Here is a 16,533-nt window from a genome sequence, read left to right on the forward strand (position 1 = left end):
TTGAGAGTATCGCCTGCAGCAATCTGTTCAATGAGTCTACGCTGTAAAGGCACATTGGACATAACGGACAAATAGACTACCTACAATGTTATCTCATTACCTGTTTTCCATTAGATTGTGTACACCAACCAACACCCATTGCCTGTGTATACACCGGTATTGCTACTGCACGGCGAAGACGATTTGCGCTCCTTTGCCCGCTAGTCCTAGCTAAGGACTCATCATCAGAGGTACAGTACTAATACTTGCACAAGCTTTTCGCGCCTTCGAGCTTTCTCAACGGCTGTCCGGTGAAATCCAATTCTCCTCCGCCCACTGCTCTTCCTAAGGTACTTTTAGCTCCTGTTCCCAGCCACAATTTCTTTGACAACGAAGTGCCGGGCATAAGGGGCAACAGCAGGGTATCAAAGCCCCACGCCACTCTCCGTACAGTATTTCTGAACGTCCTATACCTCCACATCACGGGAAAGGCTGGTCATAAGGGGCCCATCAACAAGAGATCAAAGGTCAAGAAAGTCATGTATAATTCCTCATGTTCAATTGCCAGAATTTGAATATCTGGCAAGCTCACTAGAGTCTACCTAGTGAGTGGAATGTGCTATGAAGATGCTAAATAACGGGCTTATCGATTTCGGACAGTTTACAACACGAGGGAAACAGCAACAGCAATGTTTCCACTTTCCACGCCCCGTGCAAATTTGACTTCGGAGACTCATCCGAGTGCTGAAACGAAGTTGCGGGGCCGTTCGGAGAAAGCTTGTAGTAGGACGCCCTAAGTTACCGGCCGCCCGGGAGTTGAATTTAGGCTAATGGCTAAATTCATGCCTTCGATACCACCGCCCACTGCCACCCAGGTGCGGACGCAGTCCAACCGATCTCCATATGCTTCTTTTGAGCATCATGCAGACGCAGCAAACCAGGTAACGGGTCTGAGGTGCTCTATGGCATGCAGGCTTGGGTTCCTCTTCCCCGGAATTTCCTACCACACAAGCCACTAGTACCCCGGGTGTTATTGAGAGTGCTACCGTTCATGCGAGGTATTGAGCCTCGCCTTGGCTCCTAAGGCGTACCGGGACAAACACGTGGACGTGGGACTCCCTTCCGTGGGTTGACTCCACTCTGTCTTCTAGAAGTGTTTCGTGTCTCGATCTCCTTGCAATTTTGTCCCATTGCCTTTCATACCGTCGGTACCTAAAGCCGCTGTCCGGCCACTAGGGATCTTTCGTGGCCTCATCAAACTTGAAGCTAGACTGCCTATCCAAAATCAGGGAACTAGTGTCATGACTCGGAGCGTTACCCATTCTGCACACCTGAACTGGATGTTCCGACGGAGGAACGGAATGTACCCCTGAGCTTGTGGCTGTCGTCACAGAGATACCCCAACATGGTTGCATTGGGCCCGGAGCAGCTGTGGTCCACCGACCCTAGGTGGATCACCCGATCCGGACCTTGTTCAGGGGCCAGGTCAAGCATGAAGTGGGGCGGGTCGAGACACAACCAGGTAGACCAGGACTGCTGTGGAAGTCTGTACATAAACGTCTCAATGTTCCCAATCTCTCCACCATGGTCTCCGGCTTGTGACAACCCTCCACGGCTGACAACTACAACAAGCGGCCAGTACCCTAGGAGCACCCCCTAAGTAGCTACAACCACCGCCCAACCAGACAACATGTGGCCGACCCCGAAACTCGCCTTCCTCCTCCTCCAGGCGCACGCGCTGCTCGTCAGCGGGTCTCCGATCGAAGCCGACGAGGCCGCGGTGCTCGCCAACCGTCAATCATGCCCTCAAATCCACATCTTCGGCGCGCGCGAGACGACCGTTCCACCGGGCTACGGCACCGCGGGCCAGGTAGTCGATCTGATCAAGGGCGCCTTCCCCGGGGCCACGTCCGAGGCCATCAACTACCCTGCCTGTGGCGGACAAGCGTCCTGCGGGGGCGTCCAGTACGGCGACTCAGCGCGGCAGGGCACGAGCGCAGTCGCGTCGGCGGTTAATGCCTTTAACCAGCGGTGTCCGAGCACGCAGATTGTCTTGGTTGGGTATTCCCAGGTATGTGCTCCTCGTGCTGTTATGGATGGATGGAGAGGAGGTTGGGAGTGGCTGGGGCTAACGAAGCGAAGGGAGGCCAAATCATGGACAACGCCGTCTGCGGCGGGCCGGACACGGGGTCTGGCATCACCACCACCACCCCGCCCATCTCAGCCGCCGCGCTCAACCAGATCAAGGCCGTCATCTTGATGGGTAGTCCCCGTTATGTTGCGGGGCTGTCCTACAATGTAGGAACCTGCACGGCTCAAGGTGTATGTCCCCCCCCCCCCCGTGCTAACCTCACCACCCCCCATCACAGTTCGCTGCCCGCCCCCGGGGATACGTTTGCGCTTCCAACTCCAGCTCCAAAATCCAAAACTACTGCGACGCAGTCGACCCCTACTGCTGCACGGGCAACGACGCCAACGCACACCAGCAGTACGGCGTCAAGTACGGCCAGCAGGCACTTGCCTTTGTCAGGAGCAAGCTCAGCACTACCGGTGGCGGGTCCCCAGCCACCACCACCAGGGCGGGCTCGACTCCCACGCCGACTGGTGGCACGGGAGGAGGTAATTGTGCGGCGTTGTGGGGACAGTGCGGCGGCATGAACTGGCAGGGCCCGACGTGCTGTAGCCAGGGGACGTGCAAGGCTGCGAATCAGTGGTATTCGCAGTGCTTGAATTGACTTGAAGGTGGTTGGACTAGAGTGGACGGAACTGGGCTGGTGGAGGGTGAGGGGTAAGTGGTAACGGGTAAAGGGTAAGGGGTGAGTGGAAGAGTAGGAGGAGGGTGATTCACGTATATATCTTCTCTTGTGGCCAGGTATTTTAGAAATGCATGGCAGTATATATCGCAGTTGCGCGCCCACCTCACTTGCCGGGTTGAGTCTGTCTTGGTGTCAGCGTCGTGACTTGACACATCCGAACTGGCTGTTGGGGGTGCACATGGCCGCTTGCAAAGACACTTGGTTTTGACGTCCATCTGAACCCTCGTCCCTTCCCAGCCAGGTGTGTACGTTTCACCCCGGAAGGGTAAGATGCCTTTGTGAACTCGGCTTCCTCGATATCCGCTCGCCCAGCTCAACATCCACCTCCGCAACCCCCACCGGCGCCACTCCCTTTCCCTGAAACAAAGTACTGCTGCTCCTACTAGTAGCCAAAAACGGGCTCGGACTGCCCGGTATGCTCGCCGAGTACGGCGGACTAAACGGCGTCCCCGCCCGCTCTCCTCTGCCCGCATCAACCCCCCCAGCAGACCTCGTCCTCGCCAACTCCCTCACATGCCCCGCAGCCCTCATCCTCTCCAAATTTTTCTCCCTCCTGAGTACCTCAGCCTTCATATTCCCCGTCACCCTCCCCTCCCTCTCCCTCAACCGATTCGCCTTCACCTGCCACTCCCTACCCAGCACATACAACCCACTCTTAACCAACACCCACGTAACCCCCGTATTCCACGCAAAACTAACCGCACTTCCCACCAGCGTCACGACACTATTCGAAAACACCGACCGAGAGAAAGCAAACAGAAACGACGTGACAATGATGGCCGCGCTGACGGGGAACATGAGCTTGAATTCGGTAGAAAGTGGCATGTGGCTGTCGGTGGTGAACTCGCGCGCGTTCATGCCAAACACGGATGCGATGAAGCTGAGCGGGAGGAAGATGATTGTCACGACGGTGAAGATCATGATGGACTGGCCTTGTTTGAGTGTGAGCTGGGCTTGTTTGACGGCTTCGCGGGCTTCGATTACCCCGGCTTGTTGTTGTTTTAGGGTGAGGAGGTCTTTGAGCTGTAGTCAATGGGACAGTGTTAGCTAGCTGGATCTGACGGGGCCGGGGGGGGGGGGCGGGGTGGATGCTAACAGAGGCCGAGGTGTGCTGCGCGTTGGAAAGCAGGTTACGAAGCTCCGAGATGCGGTCATTGAGGTCGGACAGAACGGTGTTGGCCCTGAGGAGAGTACGGTTGGCGCTCTGGCGACGCTGGTCTTCCGATTCGTCGTCAATCGGGATGTCATAGGCACTGGCTGTCTCTGCATCCCACGACACAGAGCTCTGAGACGAGATGGGGCGTTTCGGGCATGCAAGGGGCACCAGTTCTCGGCGGATTTGCTTCACCATTAACTTGGTCACGGTTGCCTGCTGCTCCATGATTGTGATCAATATTTTTAGTTCGTCCTGAACGTCTTTCTGGAGACAATGTTAGCCATATGCTGCCCTTTTGAGGGTAGAGGTGGCCATGAGATGTGTAGCTGCACAAGACAGAGGCCCTCTGTTCTACCAAGTCGATCGTTGGGTGCTTGGGTGACAGTTAAGGGGAAACGGGGAGGAAAGGAGCTGTATGTACATACCACCTCCTTCAACAGCTCTCCTTCCGGGTTGATATTAAGCAGATTGTTTTGGTTTGAATTGTCAAACGACGCGTATCGCTGCCGTTTGTACTCCCGCGACGCTAGATGTGTATATATCAAGAACTGATCAAAAGCTGCCGTCTGCTTGTACGTCAGATCCCGAATGGCCCCGTTGAACAGCTCAACCAGATTAGGCTGTCTCTGGTTCGTCTTGGTCCGGTCGAAGAAGACGCGCGACGTCTCATCCACAATCAGGAGGGCAAGGTCGTATACGTTTGCAATCTCGCCCTGACGCACGTTCTTGAGACGCATCCGAATGCTCTTGTGCACTGCCGAAGGGTCCGGTTTGTGTCTGCCCCATCTGCGCGGGAAGCTGGTAATCACGGTTCCTAACGCTGTCTTAGCTCACAAGACGAAATCTGAGGGAAAGTTGGGGGCACATACTCTCATCCAGAACCCACAGCCACAACTGATCGACCATGATCAGGCGTGGTGTCTTCCGGATATCCTCGTTACACTGAGGACAAGAGTCCATCCCTATGCAATTGTGGGGCTCCGGAGTCGTGCCTCTGTATACGACCTGATCTCGGTCACGAGCTCGCGTGCTCCTCAAAGCGCCATAGTAGGCTTGGTCCAGGGTTCTCCTGGGATGCAGTGGCGGTTGGGCATGCAGATACTCTTTCATGAGCTGTTCCTCTGTGTGGAGGTCCATAGCCTCCAGCAATGCAGCTGCCGCGCGCAAGACTTGCCCGAGGGCCTTCCGTTTCTCAACACTAGAGCGCACTGGGGAGGCCATGGGGAGTGGAGGTGATGCCCACGCGGGGACACTCGTATCAGGGGTTTCGAACTGATGCTTGGCCTGATCCACAACCTCAGAGACTGACGTCAAGTGATTCTGGCTGATGTTCTTGGCAATCTCAGCAAGCTTTGCTCTGCCACGATCAGTCTCCCAGTGGAGGTAGGATAGGAACAAGGCGAAATTCTTGGGGTTCGCTTCGGAAGAGAAGGGGTCGATAGAGATGGTGGAAAAGAAAGATCGCATATGCCGGGCCTGTAGACGCCGATTAGCTTGGGAGGCACTTCTGACCTTAGAGGGGAGACAAGGTAACTTGCATGAATCTCAGAGTCAGCGTCAAAATTCTGTTGACCCTGCCAGTACTCGGGCCGCAGCAACAACTCGGTCCTGGTTTTCAATCTCCTGGAGTTCGATGCGAATTCGTCCGGGTCAGGCCGTTTCTCGCGATAATAGCGCGCCATGATCTCCTCGACCCAAACCATGTTGTTTGCAGGCAGATGAAAATACCGTATAACGTCGTCGTCAGCTGGTTGCATGATGGGGTTCGTCTTGTCGTCAGACAGAAGATCCGCCATGGGGACCTTCTGGTCCGGGAAACTTTTGGGCAATCCAGGTACATCGAATGGCTGTCCATTCTTGAAGTAGATGACGGGCGCCTTGATGTGTCTGTTCACGCTGTCATCTGCCCTTCCAAACTCGGATAGTTTTGGAGATCGCCAGGATTCAGACCCAAGGCTTTGCTGGTAAGTATAAGAGGAGTGCGGTCTGCCCAGGGCGGCATTCCATTGAGACATTGCCTGCTTGAAGTCTCTCAAGCGCGCGCCTGCAGTCGAGTCATATTGCGTCGTTTCCAAACGCTGTCGCAGATCGAGAACCTTTTCATTGCGGCGTGTGATGCGTTGTTGTGTTTCCGGTGGCAGGCTCTCGTAGAAACGCCGTCGTTTGCGGGCCGGCAAGCAACTGTTGAAGTGCGTGACGAAATCCGAGACGCGATTATCGTGAGGCTTCTCACTCAGACAAGTAGATGGGGTTTGGGCTGGCATGTCGAATCGTTCTTAGGTACTCGGAATTAATGATACATGAAAGAGAATGGCTCAATGGGTGAATGAGTGAAGATTCGACCATAAATGAGGGAGTAAAACAGGAGATCCAATCGAATGCAAACGGAAGATCAAGCTCTGATGCCCAAAAATCGTGAATCATCACGTTCATGGGAAAGAGCAGAGACGCATAGGTAAACGGGTTTTCGCCCTGTCAGTTCTGCTGACATTCACGTCAGGGGCACAGCAGGGGCTGGCTCGGCTGCGAGCTGATACTGCAGGTCAGCGGCGGTTCAAGCACCCGTCGTCCAATCCAGACAGAAAACCTGCAAGATTTTCTTCGGCTGTCCCCGATTTCTGGGACGAAATCGCATAACTGGAAACGAAAGACAGTGAAAGCCCCTTAGGGCTGAGAAAATTCCCGATACGTCCTTAGTAATAAATCCACGAGGTTTCAGTCGAAGAATGAGAAGTTCTGTGTCCCAGATGATTCTACCTTGCTGATATGAAGGATGAGTTTATCGGGCAATGAGCTTTGTAAAAGAACATGTTTCCCCGGCCTACCCACAACTTGAATTTCACGTACCTGAGGACGATGTTGAGTGATGTGTTTTACGCTGACGCAGTCGCGTGGCGGCGTTGAATCTGTCCGTCTGACACTGCACGGAAGGTCCGGGCCCGTTTGTGATGGAAGGGACGCAGGAACGCTAAACCGTGCTTGGCAAGCTGAACCAGGAATTGTCAAGCTTCCACTCCCGGTCAACCCAAGAATTCGGGAGTTCCGACGATACAGGGCTGACGTCCTTGACCGTCCAGGCTCCAGAGTCCAGACTCAAGTTACGCTGCCTTATAAGGGCGAGATACACTGCCTTGTCACGTCGTGATACCATATTCGTATCCATTATGAGTCCAGAAAGGTACCTAGGTACTCGAGTACTTGGGGAGGTCTCTGATCGTCGGCGGTTGTGGCGGGCGACGAAATCTGCCCAGCTCCTTCCCAGTTGCGGGGGCGATGGGAAGACTTGGACGTAATTGAACAAGTGAGCAAGACCATCACATTATCACATTCACCACCGGCAAGAAGCTGAAACAATTTAGACGATTCCCGTCATTTTCTGCGCCTTCAGGCGACTTCTCAATGTGCTCTTAAGGAGTCCTAGGGTTCTCTTCCATCACTCCAGCCTTATGCTCCATCTCAGCCCTAGGATCATCTCATGTCTCAAGCCCTAACCTCCACTGTCAGGCTGCACAGCCCACTGCATGCTCACTGAATCAGATCTCAGCAGCATCAGGAGCAACCACAGTGGCGGCGTCGTCATCGGCCTCCTCAGCCACAAGCTCACGCTTCATGGCCGCCTCTTCCTTCTTGATGATCTCCTCCTCCTCGTCATCAGTAACCGCACGAGCAGCTGAAAGCAAAGTCTTGGCGCTTTTCCTGCCGCGGCCAGGGCCGGGAGTCTTCTTTGGCTTGGGGGTCGGAGTGCCAGGGGTGCCCGGGACGGCCTTGGTGGTACGAGCGCGCTTGGGAGTGGGCTTGGATTTGGCCTTCGGGGTGTCCTCATCGGACTTGTCGTCATCGTCCTGCTCGGGGAGGCCCTTGCGTTTGCGGTCCTCCTTGTCGAAGGCAGAGATTTTCTTCTTGATGGCGCCCCAGGCGTTGCCGATCGCTGAGCGAACTTGAAGTCAGTGGGTGCGTATGCGACCCGGAGTGAGGGGGGAGGAAACTTGAGCTTACTGCGAGGGTTCAGGCCCATGCGCTCAGCGACTTTGGCGTAGTCGATCTGGATTGCCAAGGTCAGTTTGAGTGACTGTTAATGAATCGGGATGGGAAACGGGTTGTGATTTGGGATGTGAGCTCGTGTCATCAATCTCAGCCGATCCTCAGATCAAACTTGAGACACTACCTAGGAGCTGATGTCTGATAGCTGAAACAAGACACTGGAGGCCAAACATACCTTCGGGACGGAATCTTGCATGGTGAGAAAACCATGGAGAATGATCAGCTGCTCCCGCTCGGTGAAGATCTGCAGCAGGGAGTCTCTGCCGGCAGGCGCCTCGGCATCGTCGTTCTTGGTAAAGGTAGCCATTGGGACGGTTGGTCGCAGCGGAGGCAACTTTGAACATGAAGAATGATTAGCAATGGCTCGAAGATTTCATGACGAGGAAATGGAGAACTGGTCAGTTTTCGACGATGCTAGCAAGTATTGACCGCGAATTTCGCAGGATTCGACAGAATCCAGTCGCCTGAAGCAGAAATCATGACTCTCGCGATCTCCGGCATTTTTCTTACCTACTAGCTTGAGTTGGCGATGATGATATGGCCCTCGAGGTCTCAGGTCTCGATGGAAGTTGTGGCAATCCAAGGCCGCAGATTTGGTTTGGAAGAAGGAAAAGGAAACCTGCGGAGGGTGAGGGAGGGAATTTGTGGTCAAGAAATCGTCGAGTTTTTGCACAATAATGTCGTGGGAACTCGTCGGGGCAAGCCATTAGGGCAACTCGCCGGGGACAGGAGTACCCGCTTTGCTCGATCTCGGCGAGAACCTGGCCGGGCGATTAGTCGGCAAGAGGATGCGGAGCATGAATGAGCTTGTGACTTGCCAGCAGGCCAGGTGAATGCGGATACCCTTCTCGGCGAGGTGAACGTCGACTCGTCGAGCTTGCGGCAGACATCACGAACCGTCCTGCACGCCGACTTGGTGTTGAGGCACATGTAGGGAACCGGAATGGCAACAGCCAGACGGGAACATGGTTTCGCAGAGCATTGCTGGTGCAGATACATCCTACTCAACCTCCTTTTTCTTAGTCTGTCATAACAATGTCCTCTTAGATGATGCGGTTGCTAGGATCATATCAATGAAGTGGAGTTGATTGTACATACCTAGTGTTTGAGCAAGCCTATACTTGACGAGTTGATGCTCTGTTGGGAATGAAAGGGGACATTGTGATTGAACAGTCGAGCGGCATAAAGAAAAGGGGGTGATACTAAGCTTGGAAACTCCTGTCTCTTTGACCACACGACTGCTAATAACCTACAAAGACCCAATGTCTGAGCGAAACCCTTCGCGAACCGGTAGTCAGGACAGAGACCGGCAATGTCTTGGGCCGGCCCGGCCCGGATGACGTCGGGGAAGGGACACCTTGCGGGCCCCACCGAGCCCACAGACCGAGCCCGCCATGGAATAGTGAGCAAGTGTGAGAGAATGGCCGATATATCAATTGTGGGTTGTTGGTTGTATAGTAGACGAAGCGTACAGACGAAGAATCTACGTAAATATACGGGTGGGGTCCAATATCTAGATACCAGGTAGAAGGTCGAGCCAACGGGTGGCGACTGCCTTGTGCCCGGCCGCCAGCATGTCTACCTGGAGATGCACCCAGTGATCAGGTTGGGCACCATTTCTCTCCCCCAATATCTCAGCCACTTCAATTCGGACGTCCGGCATATCCACGCGAGCAGACTCACCCCAAGGTACCCCAAGGAGCATTAACGTTCATAGAACTCTATCCGCAACTACGACATCGGATAGCCCAAATCTTCTCTATCTCGACGGTGAATTCGACGGTGGATTCGAAAGTTAACACGACTGAGAACAATCGCGCACCGCGCTTCCGAGCAACATGAGACTCATCAACACCACCACATTCCAGTTGGAAGAGTTCTTCGACTCGATGAGTCCGAAATATGCTATTCTCTCTCACACATGGGAGAAGGAAGAGGTGCTATTCAGCGACATGGCGGATATCCCGAGGGCACAGTCCAAGATCGGGTTTGCGAAATTCCAGGGCGCGTGTGCTCTCGCCGCCAGTAAGGGTTTCAAGCACATCTGGATTGATACCTGTTGCATCGACAAATCGAGCAGCGCTGAGCTCTCCGAGGCCATCAACTCCATGTACATGTGGTACACCCTATCTGATGTTTGCTTCGCATACCTGTGTGATGTCGCGCAACCGAGCGATCTGAGCAGGAGCAGATGGTTCACCCGGGGTTGGACACTCAAAGAGCTTATTGCGCCAAGACGAGTCGAGGTCTATTCCGGAACCTGGGAATACCTTGGTGAGAAACGAGACCTCAAGCTCATTTCGCGGGTCTCCTCATCAAGCTTGGTCGATGAATGCGTTCTGGCTGGCGTCGTTAAGCCCCAGGACGTGAGTGTGGCCAGAAGGATGTACTGGGCCTCGAAGCGAACGACAACAGGAAAGAAGACGAAGCCTACTGCCTGATGGGCCTTTTCGACGTCAACATGCCGCTCCTGTACGGCGAGGGAGGAAAGTCCTTCATCCGTCTCCAGCAAGAAATTACAAAGATTACAAACGACCAATCCATACTTGCTTAGTATCCGGACACAAGCACTGTCGACCGCCCCTCACATTGCCTTGCCCCCTCTCCCCAATATTTCGCCAGGTCAGATGATATATCGCTGCTGCCTCAAACGAGTTCCATCGGATCACTGCCAAATATTAACAACATTGGAGCTAGCGCAGAATTTTCCGTCGTTTTGCGGACAGCCATCCCTGAAAGGTGGTGGAATGATTGGATTTGTGAATGTCGTAACAAGTCAGGAGATATTATAATTATAGGCAACGATCTGTTGCGTGCAGCTTCAGATGGTCCATCTCTAGCGGCCACGTTAGCCCTTGTTGTTCTCTACTGCCAGGCAGGACCTATACCGGGGACATTTCCAGCGATGCTGCTTGCGCTTGACCCAGCCGCTCCAGGGTCCTATGCCCGGCTCCATATCCGCCACAGCGGCAATCCCTACAAGAGGTTCATATATTCTATGCACGGGGGCGAGTCTCAGAACGTCCGCATACCACAAGGGGAGGAAGCTCCCGGGAAGGTGATATCGCTTGGGCTCAACTTTTCTCGACCAGCCAAAGGGATGAGCGATAGCGGTGGTGGCCAAGTTAAGCTCACTGGTAAGTGCACTGCCTAGCCACATCTAAAGACAAGAGATCTATGTCACATCTTTAGCGCCCAATTCTAACAATGAAACGGAACTATAGAGCGTATACAGAAGGAGTTCTCCCTCTAATTCGAGAGAATAAAGCTCAGCCGCGGAGTACCTTATACCACTGATATCGAAGATCGCTACGGTGGTTTACCAGATTCACTCTTGAGAGGAACTGGGCAGGAGCGCCGCATATTCTGGATTGTTATACTAGACCCGGCGGAACTCGCAGGTTGTGGTATCTCAATATCACAGCTTTACCCGATCGGGCAATGGGACCGAAGCTCCCTGCAGTGTTTCTCTGAATTGGGCGACCCACGAAGATCATTTTTACGAAGCCAGCAGTAGCCGGTATTGCTACCATTACTTCCCCTCCCTGTCTTAGCACGTCTAGTGGCGAGAAATCCGGCAGCGAACCCTCCAACGAGGTAGCATTGGCTTTTGGATTGATTTTTGACAAAGAGAAATACCGTGAACTATTTGACCCCACTGCCAGCTTCCCAGAGCTGAGGTGGGCGGTGAGGTCGTGGTGCAAGTTCTTTCGATACGCTATTCGCAACAAAAACACTCCATATCGGAATCTCAAACAAGAACTGGCTCAACTATCAATATCAGACGTCGCAAACATGAAGTTTCAGCCTCACTCATCATTTCCCCTCGGCCCAGAAAAGGTCCTCAAAGCCTCAGTGACTCCGACGCTTGTCAATGGCCAGAGTTAGGAGCTTATCAAGCTCTGGGTGGAATACATGTACAAGTACCCAGTGGGCGCAAGTGACTCGGACGGGAGTGAATCTGTAAGTGACTCGGACGGAAGTGAATCTTTGTCCGATCCGGTCAAGTACGGAAACATGTGTAGGAGACGATTGGGACGTGCTAAACTGGACGCGGGTGACTCCACAAGGTAATCATTCGCTGACGACTCCAGCGACTTGGCATGATAACTAGCCGGAGTGGCTACAGCCAGACCGGAACATGGTTTCCATTGCATTGCTAGTGCAGATACTTCTGCCCGACCCTACGTCCTGGTTTTCATTCTCATTGGAACAATATCCTCTTACATCGTGTAGTTACTAGATTTATATGAATAGGTACGTAAAAATCATTGTATGATTGTGGTCTTTGAGTCCAGCCCCGACCATACTTGATAAGTTGGTCCTTTGTTGGGCACCTATACAAGGGGACAGTGAACAATCCAGCGGCACAGGGGAATAGAGGGGTTACATTAAGCTCGGAGAGTTCTGTCTCTTGGAGAACACGCATAACTACTAGTAACGATAAAGAGCTGACCCAATGTTCAGCTGAGCTCAACACTTCGCGGACCGGCACTCTCATGGACAATACATATCCCGGGCCGGAGGCTGACGTTGCGCGACTGACGTTGCATTCGGTCGGGGTACCGACACCTGCGGCCCCACCGAGCCCGGAAGTGACGTAGGCCTGTCGGGAGGCAACACCTCCCGGACCGGCCCTGAGCAAAACCAAACCGTGCCCATTCGTTAAGGGAATCAACACCCACTCAGCCCTCTCAATCTCAGCCCTGCTGCAGTACTACTGAACGTTTCACCGTCCATACGCAAAGTAGAATGGAATCAATGGATTCGCCCATTGCTACCTGACTTAGAAATCCGCGCTTCTAACCGATCCAGCAAGTCCAATCACTCTGCCAACACCGGTGACCGGGCGTATTAAGATTTAACGACCTAGCGCATGGCCGCGCCAAAGCTGCCAAACTCAGCAAACTGTCAATTTGTCAAAGTCAAATGCCTTCCCACGTCGAATTGTACCGAATACTGAGCAGAAACCCGATTCCAAACCGAATCGACAAAACCAAGGACGCGCCTGATGGCAGACCTCCACGCGTACCTACCCAGTCGCCCTTTGCCTTCACCTTGGGTTTTTGGGTTTCGTGGTGTGTGGGATGCTGCCGGTGTGGGAACATTGCCCTGGTGGGGACGCGATACAGGGGATGGAAATGCAGGCAGCCAATCGGGAACGAACCTGGCAGCGGCAATTGCCCAAAGTAGCACCTGCCAACGGTGCCAAGTTCTGCCAAGGAATGCGTGACAATGACGTCCTTCATCCACAGATTCCAGACGACCTGTCCAAAAACCCTTGTTGCTCACTTCAGTATAAATCATGTCTGTGTGCGCTCAACCATCCAGAAAGTCTACCGTTCTCCTCCGAGTAAATCGCCCGGGCTGCCTTGTTGACGTCCTTCCCGACCACTCACCGCTACCCACACTCGCAGGCGGTCCAGAGTCCAGAGTCCAGACCGACCTCCGAGGTCTCTGAGTCCAACTCTACCAGCAGCAGCAACTGACTGCATCGAGCTCCGTCCCGATCGACCACCATGGGTCTTTTCAGGCACAAACGGGAACCCCAGCTACCCACGGTGAATAACGGCGCAACTGGCACGGCAGCGACAACAACCAACGGTGGCCACCATGGCGCCAGGCGACATCACGATGGGCGCGACCATGTCACGGAGCCGTATACCATGTCAAAGCGGCCCAGCTTCGGTCAATGGCTCAAGTACACTTGGCTAGACATCCTTACGATGGCGATCATGGGAGCCATTGGACTTGGTGTAAGTTATCCGGTCTCTCCTCCTCCCGTCCGAGGCCCATCATCGCCCGGAAAAGCAACTCTGAAGACTGAAAATTAAACTCGTTCAATCCAGGTCTACGAAGCCGATCCCGCCCCGACTAGATCATTCCCGGTTACTTTCTTGGATGGAGAGATTGTTTATCCCGAATTTGGCTATCCGCTGCGGAAGGGTAAGCTAAAATCGATACAATCGAGCCATTTGCAATTCCCCAAAGACCCAAATGCTGATTCTGTTGGCAACAAGAAATAATCCCAATCTGGGCGGCCGCATTGCTGGCAGCGCTGGTGCCAATCGTGGTCTTTCTCTTCATGCAAATCCGTATCCGCTCCTTCTGGGACGTCAACAACGCCGTCATCGGCCTTCTGTACTCCCTAATTACCGCCGCCGTCTTCCAGGTATTCCTGAAGTGGCTAATCGGCGGTTTGCGACCCGTAAGCCCACCCTCTCTTCACCCCTTACTTACGGAAACCATCTACTAACAGGCTACCCCTAACCCCAGCACTTCCTAGCCGTTTGCAAACCCGACATCAGCCTCGCCTCCAACGCGCCCGGCGTCGTTGGCGCGGGGTACAACGCCGCCGGCTTTACCAACATCTACTACACGCGCGAGATCTGCACCGGCGACCAAAACGAGATCAACGACTCGCTCGAGAGCTTTCCCTCAGGCCACACGACGGCCGCCTTTGCGGGCTTTGTCTATCTCTACCTGTACCTCAACGCCAAGCTCAAGGTGTTTAGCAACTACCACCCGCAAATGTGGAAGCTGGTTGCTGTCTACGCGCCTATTCTGGGCGCCACTTTGATCGGCGGGGCTCTCACGATAGATGAATTCCACAACTGGTACGACATTGTCGCCGGCGCAATCATCGGGACCGTCATGGCCTTTTCCGCCTATCGCATGACATACGCGGCAATATGGGACTGGCGGTACAACCACATCCCGCTGCACCGCGGGGTCCCGTTCAGTTATGGCGGGGCCGACATGGAGCTCAGCGATGCGCTGTGGACTCGCAAGGCAGGATGGGGTTCGAGTTCCTCACGTCATGGAGGCTTGGGCCGGGATAAATATGGCGGTTATGATGACTACGGCGTTAATAACGGCGCGGGCCACCTCAACCGCAAGCCCGTTGGTGCCGGCCCGGCTCCGGCTCCGGCGACTCGTGGGGCGGATATGGTCTAAACCCTAAGTTGAGGGAGGTGGTGTTGATTGGCGTGATACTCATGAGCGGTTTATTTTGTTTTGGGTTATCTTTTAGCTAATATGGGGGTTCTATCTCTCTGATCGGCCCCATCTGTCGTGTACATAATCGGATGCCGACACGCTTGGAGGCGCTGCTCACTTTTGTTTATATCATCCAGCGGGTGATTAGACCATTCTCATCCATACCTAGAAATGACCGCCATCTAATAAACAGGATTCTTAAGGTAAACTTGCGGTTTGGCGGCTCTTGCCATTTTGTTTTCGATGCACTCTGAGGTTTGACCCCCGGAAGTGGTGATTCATCACATTTCAGGGGCAACGAGGGTAAGGGTTGGATGCTTGCTCACCTCATCTCTTCTTGACTCGCAGCACCAATCAATCAGAAATGGCATATTTGCAATCGATGACGTTATTACTATGCGGTAATGGTCCGTTTTGGGCAGCTGTAAAGGACGTACAAACTGTTTATGTCGAGCTCAAGCTTGTCCTTTGCGTTAACTTCAAGCAGTCACCATCGTACCTCGCTCCCTCTCAACAGGTTTGAGTTCGCATGTAAACACCTCGCCCGCTCACTGTACAATAAACACTTTACTTAGGCGTATCTATCATGTATTCCCGAGCTGCCCGAGTAGTTGCCTTTGCAAGGCCCGCCAGCAACAGCATCATCAACACCGTACCCTGTCGCCCATTCACCATATCCCAGATCCGTCATCAGATGACTGAGCAGCACAATCAACCAGCCACAGCCACCGACGCCATTGACCGCGTGTCGGATCGCATCAAGCATGACCACCGCGAGCTTGAGCAGTACTACAACAATATCAAATCCGCAAATCGTGACGACGACAAGGTGTGTGTAACCAGATCGAGTCCGCCTGAATACACTGTTCCTGTCACAGACAAGCTCACAACCCGCAACAGGTAAAATGGCAGAATATGTTCGTCTGGGAGCTAGCCCGACACTCCATCGCCGAGGAGATTGTCGTCTACCCCGCCTTTGAGAAGCATGTTTCCAACGGGCAAAAGATGGCCGAGAAGGACAGGGCCGAGCACCAGCAGGTAATTGCCGTCCTCTCCCATTTTCAAAGCCAACCCCCATATTGACTCTTGAGCAGGTCAAGGAGAAACTGTACGAGTTCCAGCAAATGTCTCCATCAGACGCAAACTTCGATCCGGCCATCGACAGTCTGTGGGAGACGCTGTCGCAGCACATCACGGAGGAGGAGCGGGATGATTTGCCTGAGCTGGAGAAGGCCATTGACTCGGACATGTCGGGCTCGCTGGCCCGCTCGTTCCATCGGACGAAACACTTTGTGCCGACACGCTCTCACCCGTCCGCGCCGGATCGGCCGCCTTTTGAGACGGCAGCGGGATTGCTGACCACGCCGCTGGATAAGCTGATGGACATGTTCAGGAAGTTCCCTGATGATTCGGAGAAGGGGTCGTCAAAGTAATTAGGGTATCGAAGTAACTAGGGTCATCAAAATAACTACCTTAAGTAGGTAGTATATACGGAGTAAGGACGGTCGAAATAGTATGAAGATGGAGGATCGAGGTACAACT

At 53.7% G+C, this 16,533-nt stretch overlaps 6 protein-coding genes across 6 annotated transcripts; 4 read left to right on the forward strand and 2 right to left on the reverse strand.

The window, feature by feature from the left end:
• Positions 1–1,669: 1,669 nt before the first annotated feature.
• N656DRAFT_768189 (carbohydrate-binding module family 1 protein) lies at positions 1,670–2,714 on the forward strand (the record flags this gene model as incomplete). The annotated part of the gene is made up of 3 exons (XM_064813604.1): positions 1,670–2,050; positions 2,086–2,301; positions 2,349–2,714. The coding sequence occupies 3 exons, from the start codon at positions 1,670–1,672 to the stop codon at positions 2,712–2,714; spliced, it is 963 nt and encodes a 320-aa protein (XP_064670831.1).
• Positions 2,715–2,957: 243 nt separating this feature from the next.
• On the reverse strand, positions 2,958–6,379 carry N656DRAFT_778801 (uncharacterized protein). Its single transcript, XM_064815073.1, has 5 exons — positions 5,490–6,379; positions 4,821–5,427; positions 4,377–4,765; positions 3,892–4,215; positions 2,958–3,818 (listed from the first exon to the last, which is right to left on the reverse strand). The coding sequence occupies exons 1-5, from the start codon at positions 6,213–6,215 to the stop codon at positions 3,048–3,050; spliced, it is 2,817 nt and encodes a 938-aa protein (XP_064670832.1). The 5' UTR covers positions 6,216–6,379; the 3' UTR covers positions 2,958–3,047.
• A 1,105-nt stretch (positions 6,380–7,484) lies between these two features.
• On the reverse strand, positions 7,485–8,299 carry N656DRAFT_768191 (uncharacterized protein; the record flags this gene model as incomplete). Its single annotated transcript, XM_064813605.1, has 3 exons — positions 7,485–7,879; positions 7,948–7,993; positions 8,168–8,299. The coding sequence occupies 3 exons, from the start codon at positions 8,297–8,299 to the stop codon at positions 7,485–7,487; spliced, it is 573 nt and encodes a 190-aa protein (XP_064670833.1).
• Positions 8,300–9,830: 1,531 nt separating this feature from the next.
• N656DRAFT_789283 (uncharacterized protein) lies at positions 9,831–10,546 on the forward strand (the record flags this gene model as incomplete). The annotated part of the gene is made up of 2 exons (XM_064816775.1): positions 9,831–10,378; positions 10,408–10,546. The coding sequence occupies 2 exons, from the start codon at positions 9,831–9,833 to the stop codon at positions 10,544–10,546; spliced, it is 687 nt and encodes a 228-aa protein (XP_064670834.1).
• A 2,766-nt stretch (positions 10,547–13,312) lies between these two features.
• On the forward strand, positions 13,313–15,210 carry N656DRAFT_836691 (acid phosphatase/Vanadium-dependent haloperoxidase). The gene is made up of 4 exons (XM_064818792.1): positions 13,313–13,748; positions 13,842–13,938; positions 14,013–14,200; positions 14,269–15,210. The coding sequence occupies exons 1-4, from the start codon at positions 13,512–13,514 to the stop codon at positions 14,947–14,949; spliced, it is 1,203 nt and encodes a 400-aa protein (XP_064670835.1). The 5' UTR covers positions 13,313–13,511; the 3' UTR covers positions 14,950–15,210.
• A 475-nt stretch (positions 15,211–15,685) lies between these two features.
• N656DRAFT_708435 (uncharacterized protein) lies at positions 15,686–16,424 on the forward strand (the record flags this gene model as incomplete). The annotated part of the gene is made up of 3 exons (XM_064811503.1): positions 15,686–15,820; positions 15,892–16,029; positions 16,083–16,424. 3 exons carry the CDS (start codon positions 15,686–15,688, stop codon positions 16,422–16,424), a joined length of 615 nt encoding a protein of 204 aa, XP_064670836.1.
• Between the last annotated feature and the right edge of the window lie 109 nt (positions 16,425–16,533).

This window comes from Canariomyces notabilis, assembly GCF_033297395.1.
Source record: "Canariomyces notabilis strain CBS 508.74 unplaced genomic scaffold N656scaffold_9, whole genome shotgun sequence".
Classification (NCBI taxonomy): Eukaryota; Fungi; Ascomycota; class Sordariomycetes; order Sordariales; family Chaetomiaceae; genus Canariomyces; species Canariomyces notabilis.